The 20,148-nt window shown below is 46.1% G+C and overlaps 1 protein-coding gene across 4 annotated transcripts in view; it reads right to left on the bottom strand.

Moving 5' to 3' along the window:
- The window catches only part of LOC140482465 (anion exchange protein 3-like), a 227,358-nt gene that overhangs the window by 131,209 nt on the left and 76,001 nt on the right, over positions 1-20,148 (bottom strand). For 2 of the 4 annotated variants that reach the window (XM_072579984.1, XM_072579985.1), the window contains 2 exons: positions 20,017-20,123; positions 17,950-18,164 (listed from right to left, as the gene is read on the bottom strand). In XM_072579984.1, the coding sequence (XP_072436085.1) occupies positions 17,950-18,164; positions 20,017-20,123 (322 nt within the window). Of the gene's footprint in view, positions 1-13,774; positions 14,001-17,949; positions 18,165-20,016; positions 20,124-20,148 lie in introns of those variants that run through there. The other 2 variants (XM_072579986.1, XM_072579987.1) reach the window with 2 other exon arrangements.

A 20,148-nucleotide genomic window follows, 5' to 3' on the forward strand; every position in this document is an offset into this window, starting at 1 on the left:
AGCATTTATTGCCTGTCTCTAGTTGCCCCTTGAGAAGGTGGGGGTGAGCTGCCTTCTTGAACCACTGCAGTCCATCTGCTGTGGGTTGACCCACAATGCCCTGAGGGAGGGAATTCCAGGATTCTGACCCAGCGATAGTGAAGGAACGGCGATATATTCCCAAGTTAGGATAGTGAGAGGTTTGGAGGGGAACTTGCAGGGGGTGGTGTTCCCATGTACCTGCTGCTACCGTTATTTAAGATGTATGTCTTTCTTTTAGTACATATCAAAAACATATCTTTTGGATTTGTCCAGAAGTGTCTTCCAGAGGATTTGGTGGTGTCGTAAGCTTTTCCATTAGTCTTTCCAGTGAATTAGGTTCGGTGAAGTCAAATTCTCCACCTTTGCTTTGACAGCTACCAGCAAACTGGTCAATTATTTTAGCTGGTGTTTGGCAGTATGACATGAACTCAAACCAATGTGCCCAAAGCTGACTTGAGTTTCAAGTTGATCTTTTAAACTCTGAAATATTTTCTCTGGATCGTCATGGTCATTGCCAGAAATCCAAGAGGATTTTATCTTTTCTTAGCTCTCCAATGCCCAAAGTGAAAAACATTGTCAGATTCATCCCACCCTGGCAATGTTTTTCTACAACCTCTACCATCGGGGAGAAGGTACAGAAGCCTGAACACACACACCAGCCGGTTTCAAAATAATTTCTACCCTACTGTTGTTAGAATACTGAATGGATTCACAAACTCTTCGCCTGTACCTATGTTTTTGTTTTTGCTGCTGTTTACCTATTATTTACTATCTGTGCTACTTAACTCTGTGATCTGCCTGTATTGCTCACATGACAAAGCTTTCCACTGTGCCTCAGGACACATGACAGTAAATTAAATTCAATTCAAGTAAGAAGAATCTTGACTGCATGTCATTCTTCATCAGATACTGGAAGACTGGAGATTGGCTAATGTGGTGCCACTGTTTATGAAGGGTGGTAAGGACAAGCCAGGGAACTATAGACCAGTGAGACTGACGTCGGTTGTGGGCAAGTTGTTGGAGGGAATCCTGAGAGACAAGATGTACATGTACTTGGAAAGGCAAGGACTGATCAGGGATAGTCAACATGGCTTTGTGCATGGGAAATCATGTCTCACAAACTTGATTGAGTTTTTTGAAGAAGGAACAATGAGAATTGATGAGGGCAGAGCAGTAGATGTGATCTATATGGACTTCATGGCATTCAACAAGGTTCCCCATGGGAGACTGATTAGCAAGGTTAGATCTCATGGAATACAGGGAGAACTAGCCATTTGGATACAGAACTGGCTCAAAGGTAGAAAACTAGGGTGGTGGTGGAGGGGTGTTTTTCAGACTGGAGGCCTGTGACCAGTGGAGTGCCACAAGGATCGGTGCTGAGTCCACACCTTTTCATCATTTATATAAATGATTTGGATGTGAGCATAAGAGGTATAGTTAGTAAGTTTGCAGATGACACCAAAATTGGAGGTGTAGTGGGTAGCAAAGAAGGTTGCTTCAGATTGCAACAGGATCTTGACCAGATGGGTTAATAGGCTGAGAAGTGGCCTATGGAGTTTAAGTTAGATAAATACGAGATGCTGCATTTTGGGAAAGCAAATCTTAGCAGGAATTATACACTTAATGGTAAGGTCCTCGGGAGTGTTGCTGAACTAAGAGACCTTGGAGTGCAGGTTCATAGCTCCTTGAAAGTGAAGTCGCAGGTAGATAGGACAGTGAAGAAGGCGTTTGGTATGCTTACCTTTATTGGTTAGAGTATTGAGTACAGGAGTTGGGAGGTCATGTTGCGGCTGTACAGGACATTGGTTAGGCCACTGTTGGAATACTGCATGCAGTTCTGATCTCCTTCCTATTGGAAAGATGTTGTGAAACTTGAAAGGGTTCAGAAAAGATTTACAAGGATGTTGCCAGGGTTGGAGGATCTGAGCTATAGGGAGAGGCTGAACAGGCTGGGGCTGTTTTCCGTGGAGCGTCGGAGGCTGAGGGGTGACCTTGTAGAGGTTTATAAAATCATGAGGGGAATGGATAGGGTAGACAAAGTCTTTTCCCTGGGGTGGGGGAATCCAGAAGTAGAGGGCATAGGTTTAGGGTGAGAGGGGAAAGTTATAAAAGAGACCTAAGGGGCAATTTTTTCACACAGAAGGTGGTACGTGTACGGAATGAGCTGCCAGAGGAAGTGGTGGAGGCTGGTACAATTACAACATTTAAAAGACATCTGGATGGGGATATGAATAGGAAGGGTTTGAAGGGATATGGGCCGGGTGCTGGCAGGTGGGACTAGATTGGGTTGGGATATCTGGTTGGCATGGGCGGGATGGACCGAAAAGTCTGTTTCTGTGCTGTACATCTCTATGACTCTATGACTGTAAATAACTAAACCTCTGATAGAATGACAATGGAGTATTAGTCCACGATAAGATGCTTGCTTTCCATCTTTATTATGTGGCTTCATGGTCTCTGAAGTGCTCGTGTAAGAATCTATATTTCCTGTTCTTTTTTTTGAATTTACTGTGAGATTCTCTACTCTTTTCCCCATCATTAAACATTTTTTTCCTTTTAAAAGGAGCAGGCAATCATACCACAATAAAAAAGTGATAACCTCATGGCATTTTTATTTTTATTTTTCACACGGCTTTCCTTCAGAATTGCTTTTTTGGATCAAAGCGGTCTTTCAAGTCTTATAAATCTCTTTTTTCAAAAGTTGGAGTTGCCTCTTTCAACCTATCATTTTTCAAACAGGAGAAAGTGAGGACTGCAGATGCTGGAGATCAGAGCTGAAAAATGTGTTGCTGGGAAAGCGCAGCAGGTCAGGCAGCATCAAAGGAGCAGGAGAATCGACGTTACGGGCATGAGCCCTTCTTCAGGAATGAGGAAGGGCTTAAGCCCGAAACGTCGATTCTCCTGCTCCTTGGATGCTGCCTGACCTGCTGCGCTTTCCCAGCAACACATTTTTAAGCTGTCATGTTTCAAAGCCAAGTAACATACTCACTGTGCCTCAAAACAGCTTTGTTGTCTTTAGTTTTGGCTGCAGTCCTTTCGTTTTTGGTTGTAGTTATAACCTGAGCTCAGACAGGTTGATGGATTACTATTAAGGGAAAGACGTTTCACCTTCTATCATATAGCTGTCACCTTTTCAGCTATTAGTGTCCACTTGATGCCACTATCTAGCAGTTATATCTTGCTTATGGTGTCCTTCTAAACTGTCATGATATATTTTGTAGTTTTCTACTTGGTGACCAGTGTAAGATCCACCACAGAGAGTTGGGTTCTCATTGAGTGAAATATCTTGAAGTTTGTTCGCAATATTAAATATTTACAATGTTAAAATATCACAGTTACATTCATAGACTGGGTTCTGTGCTTACTGATATTGCAATATATTTTACACCCAACTGACTGACGATACTTACTCCATTTCACAGAGAGAAAGTAATATTGCATTTTAAATGGAAGATAGATAGAATGCCTACAGTTTGGAAGCAGACCATTTGGCCCATTGAGTCCACACCAACACTCCCAAGTGCATCACAACGCCTCGCCTATAACCCTGCACTCCCCATGGCTAAGCCTTCTAACCTACACATCCCTGCACATTATGGGCAATTTAGCATGGCAAATCCACCTGAATCTCACATCTTTGGACTGTGAGTGGAAATCGGAGAACCTGGAGGAAACCCACGCAGACACGGGGAGAATGTGCAAACTCCACACAGACAGTCACCTGAGGCTGGAATCAAACCTGGGACCCTGGTGCTGTGAGGCGGCAGTGCTAACCACTGAGCCACCATGCCGCCTTGTTTTGCTTGGTAAAACAAACAGGACAAGACTTTGTCCACCTCAGTCCAACGCCGGCACTTCCAAGCCAAGACAAGACTTATACAGTTAATGAGAGGGCCCTGGGCAGTGTTATTCAACAGAGATCTAGAGATTCAGGTACATAGTTCTTTGATAGCTGCATCACAGGTAGATAGGGTGGTTAAGAAGGTGTTTAGTATGCTGGCCTTCATTGTTCAGACCACTGAGCATAGGAGTTGGAACTTCATGTTGAGATTGTACAGGATGTTGGTGAGACCATATTTGGAGTACTGTGTACAGTTCTGGTCGCCCTGCTATTAGAAGGATGTTATTAAATTGAAGATGGCTCAGAAAAGATTTACCAGGATGTTCCCAGGACTGAAGGGTTTGAGTTTTAAGGAGATGTTGGATAGGCTGGAACTTGTTTCGCTGGAGCCTAACAGGCTGAGGGGATACCATACATAGGTTTATAAAATCATGAATGGTACAAATAAGGTGAATAGCAAAAGTCTTTTCCCCAGAGTGGGGGAATTCAAAACTAGCATAAGGTCAGTGTGCAAAGATTTAAAAAGGAGCTGAGGGGCAACTTTTTCACACAGAGTGTGGTTTGTATGTATAATGAACTATCAGAGGATGTGGTGGATGCAGGTACAATTCCAACATTTAAAAGACACTTGCACAGGTATGTGAACAGGAAGGGTTTAGAGGAACATGGGCCAAATGCAGGCACACGGGACTAGTTTAGCTTGTGAAACCTGGTCAACATGGACAAGTTGGACCAAGGCTCTGTTTCCATGCTGTATGAGAGAGAGAGAGATATGGAGAAAAAGAGAGAGAGAAAAAGAAAGTAAGCAAGGAAGAAAGAGAGTGAAAGAAATAGAAAGACTAGATTAGATTCCCCTACAGTGTGGAAACAAGCCATTTGGCCCAACCAGTCCACACTGACCCTCTGAAGAATAACCTACCCAGACCCATTTCCCTCTGACTAATGCACCTAACACTACGGGCAATTTAGCATGGCCAATTCACCTGACCTGCACATCTTTGGACTGTGGGAGGAAACCGGAAGCACCCGGAAGAAACCCACACAGACACGGGGAGAATGTGCAAACTCCACACAGACAGTCGCCTGAGGCTGGAATTGAATCCAAGTCCTTGGCACTGTGAGGCAGCTGTGCCACCATGCCATTCCTGTGTGAGAGAGAGAGAGAGAGAGAGAGAGAGAAAGAAAAGGAGAGAGAGTGTGAGAGTGAGACAAATGGGACCTTTGTCCTGGAATGCTACATGATGTGATGTTGCCTAACCATCTTAAAAGTAGAGTCCTATGTGGTCTGGAATTTATGCCTTACATCAACACTGCCTAACAGGGCTAGCAAGGACATGGCACCCATGTTGAATAATAGGGATGGGGAAGATTAGGCAAAAGGGAATTTGGAGCGTAAGAATGAAAGGAACCCTTTGCTTTCTGAGTGAGGATTCAGTCATACTGATACAATTTCCTTTATTCTTCTGGGATGAATGTAAACTAGATTGATGTCAGTCACATTGACCTTCTCTAACTCTCCCTATACAGTCCCAACGAACCGTGTTCAATAACACCCAGTAGCTGCAAACAGTCAGTTAAAGTTCCACCCATTGATTTCAGATCAATCCCCCCAGAGAACACATCAGGTGGTCAATAAAACAGGGAGAGAAACACAAAGAGAAGGAGAAATGCAGCCTGCTACCTCCTACAGCTCAGACTAATCGTACTATCGAAATGTTACAGTACCGGAATAGGCCATTCAGCCCATCCTGACTGTGCTGGCTGCATAAATCAACTTCTCGTTCTAAAGCCACTTCCCAGTCCCTGATCCATAGCTGGTAGTTTCTGGTGCTTCAGGGGCAAATCCAGGTTCCTTTTAAATGTGTTGAGAAATTCTGAAACAGTTTCTAAATGAATTCCAAATGTCAACCACCTGCTCGGTGTGTGGAAGGTTGTCCCCATGTCCCCTCCAATCCTTCTTCCGATGGCCTTAAATCTATGGCCCCTAGTAACTGACCTCTGTCTGAGGGGAATCAGTGGCCCTTTCCAAGTCCCTCCAACCAAGCCCCTCATTCTTTTGCACATTGATTAAATCATCCCACAGCCTCCTCTGTCCTGAGGAAAACAACCCTGGCCACCCTGTCTTTCCAAATCCTTAAAAATTTCAAGCCCTGGCAAGGTTGTTATAAATCTGCTCTGGAGCAGGTCTGTCCTCCCAATGAATGTCTTCCCAGTGCTGTGGTGACCAAAACTGGAGATATGACTCCAGCTGTGGCCTAAGCTGTGATTGAGATAATTTCACCATTACACGTCTGTTTTTGCATTCAGCACTTCATCCAATAGAGGAAAATATGCTATTTGTTTTCTTTTCCATCTTATCTGCCGGTCCTCCCGCCTCTGTACATGCACTTGAAGGTCTCTCACTTCCTCTACTCCTCTTCATACTCGCCCATCTATTGAGGCTTGCTCTCATATCTCTTGATTAAATTCTATTTGCCACTTTTCTATCCACTCAATGGAATTGATATTCTTCTGTGGGTGACAGCAGTCCTCCCTACTATCAACCACCTGGCCAATGTTTGAGTCATCTTAAAATTTCTTATTTGTCCCTCATGCCTTCAGGTCTAAATCGTTCATATTCATCACAAGCAGCACAGAGCCCAACAATGAACCTTGGGGATCATCACTGGAAACCATGTTCCATTCACAACGCTAACAATGGTTGACCCTTAACCATTGTTTCCAGTCAATGAACCCATTTGTTTTATTCTGTGTGGGATGTGGGTGTAGTTGGTAAGTAGAGTGGCTCACTAGGCAGTTAAAAGTCAACCACATGTGTGGGTCTGGAGTCACATGTAGGCCCAGACCATGTAAGGACAATAGATTTCCTTCCCCAAAAGGACATCAATGAGCCCGATGGGTTTCTTTGGCAATTGATGATGGTTACCTGGCCACCAAATGAGTAGTGTTGAATTCCAGATTTATGAATTGAATTCAAATTTCACCAAATGCTTATCCCAGTGACATGACCCACAACACCTTGTCAAATGCCTAACTAAAATCCATGTAGACAACATCCAATGCAAATACCTTCATCAATAATCAATCTACTCAAAAAATTCCATTTAGTTAGTAAGACATGATCTTCCCTAAACAAAAACATGCTGGCAATCATAGAATATCGAACAGTACAGCGCAGGAATAGGCCCTTCAGCCCAATATGTATGTGCCAACCATGATGCCATTCTAAACTAATTCCATCTGCCTGCACAGAGTTCATATCCCTCTATTCCCGGCCTCTTCTACACCCTCCTTATTTCTATCTTCCCTTCCCTTTGATGTAAAGACCAACATTCCATTTGTCTTCCCTATATCCTGCTGAACTTGCATACTAGCTTTTTGTGATTCATGAACGAGGAATCTGAAGTCCCTCTGTTCTGCTCCAGTTTTCTGCAGCCTTTCTCCATTAAAATAATATTCAGCTCCTCTGTCCTTCCTGCCAAAGTGCATCACTTCACATTTTCCAACATTATATTCCACCTACCAAGTTGCATCTTACTCACTGAGGCTCACTCCCTCCAGTAGTTGCCTTCTCATTATGCTCACTGTACCTAACAGTTCATACTCCTGTCACACACCAAGAGATAATGACATCTCTCTCTCTCTCTCTCTCATGTTCTGTGTATTATTACAGATGAGGCCTTGAACCAAGACACCTCTGGCCCTTAGAAGTGGAGAAAAAAATTCCACAGCTACAACTTTGAAGGAGAGCAGGAGGAGAGACCTCTGGTATTAGAGGAACACAAGGTGATTCAATCCATCAAGGCTAGCCCTTCATTCTAGCTCAAGCTTGATCAACTTCACCATGTCAATTTTCTCCATTATCTCAATATTAATCAACATCACTAAAAACAGATGGTTTGGTTATCATGACACAGCTGCTTGTGGGATCTTGCCCTGCACACATCAGTGCTGTGTTTCTACTCCACCATCCTGACTTGAAAATATATCACCGTCCCTTCACTGTCACTGGGTCAGAATCCTGGAATTCCCTCCCTATGGGACATTGCGGGTCAACCCACAGCACATGGACTGCAGCGGTTCAAGAAGGCAGCTCACCCCCACCTTCTCAAGGGGCAACTAGTGACGGAGCCAGCCAATCACACCTGCTGAATCAATTTGAATAAATTTAGGGAATTCCACAATTTTAATCCTGTGACAAAAGTAGTCTCTACATCAAAATCAAAACCAGAAATTGCTGGCAAAGCTCAGTGGGTCTGGCATCATCTGTGGGAAGTAAGCATTTTGAGTCATAGACTCATAGAGATGTACAGCATGGAAACAGACCCTTCAATCCAACTTGTCCATGCCGACCAGATATCCTAACTTATTCTAGTCCCATTTTTGCCAGCACTTGGCCCATATCCCTCTAAACCCTTCCTATTCATGTAACCATCCAGATGACTCTTCATCACGGACTAGAAACTTTAATTCTGCTGTTTTTCCCCACAGATGCTGCCCAACCTGCTGAGTTTCTCCAGCAATTTCTGTCTCTGTTTCAGATCTCTCAGCATCCAAAGTTCATTGTTTTATCACTGAGTCAGAATGATGTGTGACTTGGGGAGATCTTAGAAGATGGTGATGTTCCTATTGCCTTTGACCTTACACATGGTAGAGGTCATGGGCTAAGGAGAAGAAGCTGTTGATGGAGCCGTAGTGAATTGCTGCAGTGCAGCTTCCCAGTGTTGCTGCATGTACTGATCAGTGCCGGAGTCAGATGGGTGGATGCTCCTGATACAGGGGCTTGGCTTTATCAATTGATCTTAAATGTGGTATATCTAGAAGGAATTTGACAAGGTGCTGCAGAAAAGACTGATCCAGAAGGTTAGATCCCAGGGGGTTAAAGGTGGAGTATTGGCTTAGATAGGGGATTGGCTGACTGACCGAAAGCAGAAGATCAGGATAAATGGGTCCTTCTCTGGGTAGCGAACTGTAACTATTGGGGTACCACAGGGTTCAATTCTCAGACCACAACTATTTACAATCTATGATCTACAAGCAGGGACAGAGTGTAACACAGCAAAATTCACAGCTGATACTAAACTAGGTGGGAAAGCAGGCTGTCATAAGGAGATAGAGGGTCTAAAGATGGATAGAACTAGCAGAATGGGCCAGAGTCTGGCAGAGAGTTTAATGTGGTTAGGTGCCAGGTTGTCAATTTTGGCTGGAAAAATAAAAGGGCAAATTGTTATTTAAATGGGAAGCAGATTGAAAGTGTGTCAATGCAGAGGGATCTGGGTCTCCTTGTGTATGAATCACAGAATGTGGGTACACAGCTAAACTGTATAATAAGGCAAACAGAATCTTGGCATTTATTGAAAAAGCACCGAATTATAAAAGTAAAGATGTGTTATTACAATTATATAAGGCGATGGAGTGATCATACCTGGAGTATTGTGTCCGTTTTTGATCTCCTTACTTGAGGGAGGATGTGGTGGCACTGGAGGCAGTTCAGAGGAGGGTCACCAGGTTGATTCCAGGGATGAAAGGGCTGTCGCATCAGGAACGGTTGAATAGTTTGGGCTTGTACCCACTGGAGTCAAGGAGAATGGGGGGGAGGTCTGATTTGAGGGATAAAATGCAAAAGGGGAGGGATAAAGTGAATGGTGGGACTGTCTTGAACAAGAGGTCAGAGATATAGAGTGAGAGATGGGAGGTTCAAAACTACTTCTCTCTGAGGGTTGTGAATCTGTGGAACTCACTGTCCCAGAAAGAAAAATATATCTTGAAGATGAAAAGCGGATAAAGGGTGACAGGGAGCAGGAATGAGACTGGGGATGAGGATAAGGTCAGCCGTGTTCATGTTAAATGGAGGAACAGGCTTGAAGGGCTGAAATGCCTACTCCTGCTCCTAATTCCCAAGCTCCTTACAGGTATCAGTTTGTCTCAGGAGGAGCTCTGCACTGTCGGAAGGTCAGTACTGAGGGAGTGCCGTACTGTCGGAAGGTCAGTACTGAGGGAGTGCCGCACTGTCAGAGGGTCAGTACTCAGGGAGTGCTGCACTGTCAGAGGATCTGTCCTGAGGAATTGCTGCACTGTCACAGAGTCAGTACTGACGGAGTGCCACACTGTCGGAGGGTCAGTACTGAGGGAGTGCCGCACTATCAGAGGGTCAGTGCTGAGGGAGTGCCACACTGTCGGAGGGTCAGTACTGAGGGAGTGCCGCACTGTGGGAGCGTCAGTGCTGAGGGAGTGCCGCACTGTTGGAGGGTCAGTACTGAGGGAGTGCTGCACTGTCGGAGGGTCAGTACTGAGGGAGTGCCACACTGTCAGAGGGTCAGTACTGAGGGAGTGCCGCACTGTTGGAGGGTCAGGACTGAGGGAGTGCTGCACTGTCGGAGGGTCAGTACTGAGGGAGTGCCATAGTTTTGGAGGGTCGGTGCTGAGGGAGTGCCGCACTGTCAGAGAGGGTCAGTACTGAGGGAGTTCCGCACTGTCGGAGGGTCAGTTCTGAGCGAGTGCCATAGTTTTGGAGGGTCGGTGCTGAGGAAGTGCCACACTGTCAGAGGGTCAGTGTTGAGGGAGTTCCGGACTGTCAGAGGGTCAGTGCTGAGGGAGTGCCATAGTTTTGGAGGGTCGGTGCTGAGGGAGTGCCGCACTGTCAGAGAGGGTCAGTGCTGAGGGAGTTCCGCACTGTCGGAGGGTCAGTTCTGAGCGAGTGCCATAGTTTTGGAGGGTCGGTGCTGAGGAAGTGCCGCACTGTTGGAGGGTCAGTACTGAGGGAGTGCCGCACTGTCAGAGGGTCAGTGCTGAGTGAGTGCCACACTGTCAGAGGGTCAGTGTTGAGGGAGTTCCGCACTGTCGGAGGGTCAGTTCTGAGCGAGTGCCATAGTTTTGGACGGTTGGTGCTGAGGGAGTGCCGCACTGTTGGAGGGTCAGTACTGAGGGAGTGCCGCACTGTCAGAGGGTCAGTGCTGAGTGAGTGCCACACTGTCAGAGGGTCAGTGCCGAGAGAGTGCCGCACTGTCGGAGGGTCAGTGCTGAGGAAGCAACGCACTGTCGGAGGGTCAGGAGCCCTATAAAGGAGCCCAAGCAAAACTGGAATCAGTGGATATCGGGGTGGGGGGGGGGGGGGGGGGGCATGGTCAAGCTCTCTGCTGGTTGGAGTCAGACCTGACACATAGGAAGATGGTGGTGGTTGGTGGAGGTCAGTCATCTCAGCTCCAGGACATCTCTGCAGGAGTTCCTCAGGGGAGTGTCCTAGACCCAACCACCTTCAGCTACTTCATCAGTGACCTTCCCTCCATCATAAGGTCAGAAGTAGGGATGTTCACCAGTGATTGCACAATGTTCTGCACCATTTGTGACTCCTCAGACACTGAAGAGGTCTAAGTTCAAATGCCTCGAGATCTAGACAATATCCAGGTTTTGGCTGACAATTGGCAAGTAACATTCACGCCACACAAATGCCAGACTATGACCATCTCAATTAAGAGATGATCTAACCGCACCCCCTGACATTCAATGGTGTCACCATTATGGAATTCCCCAAGATCAATATCCTGCAAATTACCATTGACCAGAATCTTAAGTACACTTGCCACATAAACACAGTGGCTACAAAGAGCAGGTCAGAGGCTAGAAATACTACGAGTAACTCATCTCCAGACTCCTCAATGCCAATCCAACACCGACAAGGCAAAAGTCAGGAGTGTGATGGAATATTCCCCACTTGCCTGGATGGGTGTAGCTCCAACAACACTCAAGCAGCTCACTGGATTGGCACCACATCCACTCCCTCCACCACTGACGCTCAGTAGCAGCAGTGTGTACTATCTACAAGATGCATTGCAGGAATTCACCAAAAACCCCCAGACAGCACCTTCCAAACCCCACCACTTCAATCCCGAAGGACGAGGGCAGCATTTACATGGGAAAACCACCATCAAGTTCCCCTCCAAGCCACCAGCCTGACTTGTAAATATATTACCATTCCTTTACAGTCACTGGGTCAAAATCCTAGAATTCCTTCCTTAAGGGCATTATGAACCCATGTGTATAGCCTAGGGATTGCAACGGTTCAAGATGACATCTCTCCACCACCGTCTCTAGGGCAACTAGGGATGGGCAATAAACACTGAGACAGATAGTGACATCCAAGTCTCACATATGACTAAATAAAAAATAATCTGTCAGAAGGTCACTACTGAGGGAGTGCCGCACCATTAGAAGGTCAGTGTTGAGGGAATGATGCGCTGTCAGAGGGTCAAAGAAAGAAAACAAAAAGCAAAGAACAATACAGCACAGGAACAGACCCTTCGGCCCTCCAAGCCTGCGCTGACACATTTTGCCCTTCCATCCTAAAACTGTCTTCACTTACAGGATCCGTATCCCTCTATTCCCCTCCTATTCATGTATTTGTCTGGGTGTTTTCTTGAATGCTGCTACTGTGTCTGCTTCCACCCCCTCCTCTGGCAGCACGTTCCAGACACTCACCACCCTTTGTGTGAAAAACTTCCCTCACACATCTCCTTTAAACATCCCCCCTCCCGCACCTTGAACCTGTGACCCCTAGTAATTGACCCCTCCACCCTGGGAAAACCCACATACTTTCCACTCGATCCTTGCCATTCACAACCTTATAAACTTCTAACAGGTCAGCCCCTCAATCTCCTGTGTTCCAATGAAAACCAACCCAGTCTATCCAAGCTTTCTTCATCGTTAAAATCTCCCCATGCCAGGCAACATCCTGGTAAACCTTTTGTGTACCCTCCCCAAAGCATCCACATCCTTCTGGTTGTGTGGTGACCAGAACTGTACACAATATTCCAAGTGTGGCCTCACTAAAGTTCTATAAAGCTGCAGCATAACTAGTCTATCCTTATACTCAATTCTCCCCTTATGGCAAGCATGCAATAACTCTTTTTTATCCCTTATCTACCTGCGCTGTCCCCTTCAGTGATCTGTGGGCCTGCACAGCCAGATCCCTCTGCATATCAATACTCCTAAGGCTCCTGCCATTCATTATAATTTACATCTATATTTGACCTTCGAAAATGCAGCACTTCACATTTGTCTTAATTAAATGCCATCTGCCATTTGTTTGCCCACGTCTCCAACTGGTCAGTGCTGAGGGAGTGCCACACTGTCAGAGGGTAGTACTGACGGAGTACTGCACTGTCGGAGAGTCAGTACTGAGGGAATGCCGCACTGTCGGATGGTCAGTGCTGAGGGAGTGCTGCACTGTCGGAGAGTCAGTGCTGAGGGAGTGCCGCACTGTCAGAGGGTCAATATTGAGGGAGTGCCACAGTGTTGGATGGTCAGCGCTGAGGGAGTGTCACACTGTCAGATGGTCAGTGCTGAGTGAGTGCTGCACTGTTAGAGGATCAGTGCTGACGGAGTGCTGCACTGTCAGAGAGTCAGTACTGAGGGAGTGCTGCACTGTCGGAGGGTCAGTGCTGAGGGAGTGCTGCACTGTCAGAGGGTCAGTGCTGAGGGAGTGCTGCACTGTTGGATGGTCAGTGCTGACGGAGTGCTGCACTGTCAGAGAGTCAGTACTGAGGGAGTGCTGCACTGTCGGAGGGTCAGTACTGAGGGTGAGGTCCTCCCATCAGGGATGCTGGCTCTCAGATGAGACATTGAGCTGTGGTCTATGTGTTGGGTGTTTGAGGTTTTCTTACATTCACTGACGAGAGGAGAGTTCTCTGGCGTTGTGAGCAACTACTCTCCCTCACCCAAACAGAACGATTAACTGGTTGTCTCACTCTGTGTTCCTGTAAATTATTGGCTAAATTTCCATCAGCTATTAAACTTTTCACATGGAAAGCAATTAGAGGCAGATGTAAAGATTTTAAAATAAACTCTTGACATGCGAAGGTTAGTGATTTCCAAGCTTGTTTTTATGAACAAAGAACTTTCCCAATTGTTACTTACTCTTCTCGGTGCCTTGCAGATGGCTGTTAATTGATTCCCAAAGGTCGTAATCATCAAACTCAAGGGCAAATTCTTCAAAGTCTTCGTTTCCAATGAGTTCAAAGGAATTGGTGCCTGCATCTTTGTCCTCTGCAGCCTTCTCTGTGTCCATCATCTTCACACAGAAGGAGGGCTCAGCGTGGGCATCAATGTTGGAAGTTCCTTCGCACGGGGGTGCTTTGGTTAGTCCTCCGTGATTCGCAATGGGCTTCAGGGAGGCGAATGGGGAGGGGATGGCGTTATCATTGACCAAGCTGGCGTCGAGTTGAGAGGCACTGCCGCACTGACTGTTTGTGTCCCTGAGGCTTTCAGTCCATTTCCATGATGTCAGTCTCCAATCCAATACCCTGCTCCCCGAATGACGGGCTGCACTTTGGCATTTTCAACCAGTAACCCTTTGGTAACCAGCTCCACCAGACAGGAGCCTTGCTGTATCTCTCTCTCAACTGTTAACCCTCCCCTCGCCCCTATTACCGTTATTGTCACTCCACTGTACCCTCTCAAACGGGAGGGGGAGGGGGAGATATCTGGTGGTCATGTCACAATCCAGGAACCCTCTCCCCCCCAACAGCTATTGTTCTGGGGACATCGGCTCCAATCCCACCAATGGCAGATGGTGAGATCTGAACTCAGTAACAAGGTGGAATTAAAACTGGTTTTGCAAAGACTATAAAATAACTCACGATGTTGTTAAACACAAGTCTGGTTCACTGATGTCTTTGAGGACAGGAAATCTGCCATCCTTGCTTGGTATGACCCGAGCCACAGTAAAAGACTGATTCCTAACTACCCTGTGTGCAGTTAGCAAGGCGCAATCAATCCTAGCCTAGCCCAGAGATGGCAAATCTCAAACTTAAAAGAAAAAAATATAATTTCAAATTCCTCCCAAAAATTCTCCTCCTTTTGAGTTTGCTTTTATTCCCACCCATGTTTCCTGTTTCCCCTTCTCCCTCCTACTTGGCTTCAGGCTGTAAGGAGAAGGTGAGGACTGCAGGTGCTGGAGATCACAGTCGAAAAGTGTGGTGTGGGACCCTCCAACCAAACAGGATCAATGTGGATTTCACCGGTTGCCTCATTTCCCCTCCCCTACCTTATCCCATTTCCAACCTTCCAACATGGCACCGCCCTCATGACCTGTCCTGCCTGTCCATCTTCCTTCCCACCTATCCACTCCACCCTCCTCTCCAACCTATTGCTGTCACACCCCCCCCCCCCCCCCCCACCTTCATCTATCTATCGCTTTCCCAGCTACCTTTCCCCCCCCAGCCTCACCCCCTCCAATTATCTCTCAGCCCCTTTGGGCCTCCCCCACATCCTGATGAAACTTCCACTCACCTGCTCCTCTCATCCTGCCTGACTGGCTGTGGTTTTCTAGCACCACACTTTTCGACTGGCATGCTATAAGCAATCAGTGACCCAAAACGTTAACTCTGCTTTCTCTCTACAGATGCTGCCAGACCTGCTGAGTTTCTCCAGCAATGTCTGTTCTGTTTCTGATTTCCAGCATCCACAATTTTTTATGGGTTGTTTTGTTTAGTGCATTCCAGACCCCAGACCATCCTTAGGGTGAAAATACTCTTCCTCAAATCCCCTCTAAACCTCCAGCTTTTCACTCTAAAATGATGCCCCTTTGTTCTAGAATACATTGAGAAATGATCTTGATTCTGTTACACCTCACTACCAATGTTCATGCTTTTGATGACCAGCCTTCGGAAGACAGCATGGGGACAACTGTCATACATCTGTCAAATTCTGGATTCACATCATCTCTGTGCTTTTCCACTGTGGGAGATCACCATGGTTCCTCACTGTGCGATATGCTTGTGTGGTAGAAAGGGAACAAGTGCACATCCAAATACTTTTTAAAGAATGTGAGCTTTCCCACCTCAACTTCCCAACTCAGTTTCCCACCACCCTCTTGGTGAAAAAAGTCTCCTCAAATGCCCTTTAAACCTGTCCATTGTGAAGTCACAATCAGAGAAGCCATGATCTTTTTGAATGGCAGAGCAGGCTTGATGGGCTGAATGGCCTTCTCCTGCTCCCAAGTCATACAAGATCAACCAACATTTGGATAGTCAAGGTCTGATTAGGGATAGTCAACATGGATTGATTAGGGATAGTCAGCATGGATTTGTGCATGGGAAGTCATGACTGACAAATCTTTTAAGAGTTTTTCGAAGAGGTAACCAAGAGGATAGATGAGGGTAGGGCAGTGGATGTTGTCTATATGAATTTTAGTTAGGCCTTTGATAAGGTACTGTACAGCAGGCTAGTCATGAAGGTTGGTTCACATGGGATCCAGGGAGAGCTAGCTAATTGGATTCAAAATTGGCTCAATGGTAGGAAGCAGAGGATGATGGTTGAAGGTCGTATCTTGGACTGGAGGCCTGTGACCAGTGGTGTGCCACTGGGGTCAGTGCTGAGGCATTTGTTATTTGTTATTTACATAACTGATCTGGATGAGAATGTACAAGGCATGATTAGTAAGTTTGCAGATGATACAAAATTAGGAGGTATCGTTGATAGCAAGGAAGGTTATCAAATATTACAGAAAAATCTTGGTCAGATGGGGAAGTGGGCTGAGGATTGGCAAATGCAACTCAATACAGATAAATGTGAGGTTTGCACTTTGGAAAGTCAAACCAAGGCAGGACTTATACAGTAAATAGTAAGGTCCTGTGGAGTGTTGTGGAACAGAGGGATGTAGAAGTGCAAGTAAATAGTAGACAGGGCTGGCCTTCATTAGTCGAGGCATTGACTACAGGAGTTGGGACCTTATGCCACAGTTGTATAAGTAATTGATGAGGCCACACTTGGAGTATTGTGTACAGTTTTGGTCACCCTGTTATAGAAGAGACCTAGTTAAACTGGAAAGTGCATAAAGAAGATTTACGAGGATGTTGCCAGGACTAGTAGGCCTGAGTCATAGGGAGAGGATGGCCAGGACAGGACTTTACTCCTTGGAACTAGGAGAATGAGAGAGGACCTTACTGAGGTGTGTAAAAGCATTAGGGACATTGATAGGATGAATGAATATCACCTTTTTCACAGGGATGGAGAATTGAAAACTAGAAGGCATAGGTTTAAGGTGAGAGCAGAAAAGATTTAAGAAGGACCTGAGGGGCACTTCTTCACGCAGAGAGTGGTTAATGTATGGAATGGGCTGCCAGAGAAAGTGATTGAGGCAGGTACAATAGCAACATTTTAAAAGAAACATTTGGATGGGTACATAGATGGAAAGGGTTTACAGGCAATTGGAATTAGCTGAGTGGGCATCATGGTCAGTATGGACTAGTTTGGGCCAAAGGGCCTGTTTCCATGCTGTATTACTCAATGACTCGAGTGCGATGCATTATCGCTGTATGCTGTCCTTATGTGTCAATTCTATGCATTATTGCTGTTTGTTATCAGTGCGTTTTCACTGAACCTTCCCCCGCATATTATCACGTGTGATGACATGTACCTTGAAGAGGGATTTGTCCTGTCCAGTTTCTCTTGAAGAGAGGTGTTGTAAACCCGGTACCAAGGTGTCTGCTCCATGGAGGGCAGAGTAAATAAAGAACTTTGGGGTTTTTTTTGAGGTAGACAAAAGAACCAGGTGGAGTCAGGCTTATACAGACCCAGGGTTTTAGGTTTTGTTTATAGTTGTTGAAATTGGGGTTCTTGGAGTTGAAGCTGCTAGATACAGCTCTCTCTCTCTGCAGCTAGATTCATTCTGCCGGTGTTCCCTCTCCTGGCCTGGAGGAGATAGCAAGTGAGGGAAATCTAATTTGCTGAATTTGCCTTTGCCAAAGGTGCGTTTCTGGAATATATATTGGAACTGCTATATTGGAACAGTTGATAAGTGTCATATAACACATATATTATTTTGTTAAGTAGTTTGATAGCGTGATGCCAATTCTTTTTCTTATTTGTAATTTGTAAAAAAAAAGTGCATTTTGCTAAAAACATATTAGTTTGACCAATCGAATCACATCTGGAACACAGCGCCTTCCACTTGCCACTAATTAAGATAAACGTTAGCGTCTAGGCTAAATCCTCAATGTATTTTGAGGGGTTTTGGTCTGGTCAATAATACTCAGTGCCTTATTTCTCTACATTAGCCTCTTTATTTCCCAGTCCCAGCTGTTCCTTACTTTTCATGTAGTCCAGGTCAGCACTGGCAAGCATCTGTGCTTCGGCATCATCAGTCGGCACTTTCTGGTACACCGTCACTCCGAGTGCAGTCATACTCCCAATGCAAATCCGTTCCCGCAGATCATAACGTGCTCGCTGTCCGCTTGTAATCCGGGGAGTGGCCTTCTGTCTGTCAAGACTCCTTGGGGAGGACTCCTGCAAAGGCTTCAGAAAACTGCCAGGGGCGGGGGAGGGGAGGGGAGGGTGTCAAAAAACAAATAGTCAAAAGCTCAGCTTGATTTCAGGACTCAGTTTGATGGAGTAAAATCACTGCAACTGTCCAGGGATCTGAGTGGTGAGGAATGGCAGCTTCCAGAGGCAGCTTTGGCTTTGAGCTAAAGATATTGACCAAAGGGTTGAGATTTTGGATGCGTCGATTTATGGGCATTAGCAAAAGAATTGATTGCAGCACTTAGGCCAACTTGCCTGGATGGGGCAGCCCCAGCAACACCACTCAAGAAGCTCAACACCATCCAGGACAAAGCAGTCGCTTGATTGGCACCACATCCACAAACATCCACTCCCTTCACCACCTATGCTCAGTAGTAGCAGTGTGTACTATCTACAAGGTGCACTGCAGAAATTCACCAAGATAGCACCTTCCAAACCACAACCACTTCCATCCAGAAGGACAATGACAGCAGATACATGGGAATACCACCCCCTGCAAGTTCCCCTCCAAGACACTCACCATCCTGACTTGGAAATATATCACCGTTCCTTTAGTGTCGCTGGGTCAGAATCCTGGAGTTCCCTCCCTAAGGGCATTGTGGGTATGCTTACACCAAATGGACAGCAGCAGTCTAAGAAGGCAGTTCACCTTCTCGAGGGCAACTAGGGACAGGCAATGAAATGCTGGCCCAGCTGCTGACAATTACATCCAACACGTGACTAAAACAAGGGAAAGCTTTTCTATGCAATGAGTGTTTCAGGTCCCCTGAATTCTCAGAATTCCTGAAGAACAGTTGTACTGGACTCAAAACATTAACTTTGTTTCTCTCTCTAATGTTGCTGCCAGATCTGCTGAGTTTCTCCAAAGTTAAAAATCACACAACACCTGTTGGTTATAGTCCAACAGCTTTAATTGGAAGCGCTAGCTTTCGGAGCGCTGCTCCTTCCTCAGGTGGATGTCCGCTCCGAAAGCTAGTGCTTCCAATTAAACCTGTTGGATTATAACCTGGTGCTGTGTGATTTTTAACTTTGTCCACCCCAGTCCAACACCGGCACCTCCAAATCATGGGTTTCTCCAAGCATTCTCTCATTTGTCCCACTACCTTTGCCAGGGTTGGCGGTTTTGAGCTAGAGGGAAAGGCTGAACAGGTTGGGGCTGTTTGCCCTGGAGCATCAGAGGACGAGGGGTGACCTTATAGAGGTTTATAAACTCACGAGGGGCATGGATAGGGTAAATAGACAAGGTCTCTTCCCTGGGGTGGAAGAGGCCAGAACTAGAGGGCATTGAGTTTAGGGTGAGAGAGGGAAAATTTAAAAGGCACCTAAGGGGCAAACGTTTCACACAGAGGGTGATACGTGTGTGAAATGAACTGCCAGAGGAAGTGGTAGAGGCTGGTAAAATTACAGCATTTTATAGGCACCTGGATGGGTATATAAATAGGAAGGGTTTAGAGGGATATGGGCCAAGTGCTGGCAAATGGAATTAGATTAATTTAGGATATCTGGTCAGCATGGACAAGTTGCACCGAAGGATTTGTTTCCATGCTGTACATCTCTATGACTCCATGATTCTACCTCCACAGCTTCCACATGGTCTCTCAAGCTAAGTGACAAAGGCAGGATACTTGAGGCCAGTCCTGATATCTCATCCTGTTGTACAGTGGTCACTTAGCTGGTAATCTGGAGCTCGTTCAGGAGGTTGCTGAATGTAAACCCCTATGCCAACTGATGGTCAGAGAACTTACTCCTGCCAGCATGATGGGCTAAAGGGCCTTTTTCCAGTGTGTTAGATCTCTCTCACTCTTTGACTCTACATACTGTATAAAGATTGCGCTGTCTCTGGGACTGTATCTTACCTCCCTGTCAGTCCTGTGTGGGGTTGCCATGGCTGCAAGCGCTCACAGTCTTGAATCTGCTGCTGCATCATTAGAGACTCGGTCGATTCTGTTGATATGAGATGGGACTGTGAAAACATGAAAAGAACATTG

Source organism: Chiloscyllium punctatum, chromosome 10 (assembly GCF_047496795.1).
Source record: "Chiloscyllium punctatum isolate Juve2018m chromosome 10, sChiPun1.3, whole genome shotgun sequence".
In the NCBI taxonomy this organism is placed as follows: Eukaryota; Metazoa; Chordata; class Chondrichthyes; order Orectolobiformes; family Hemiscylliidae; genus Chiloscyllium; species Chiloscyllium punctatum.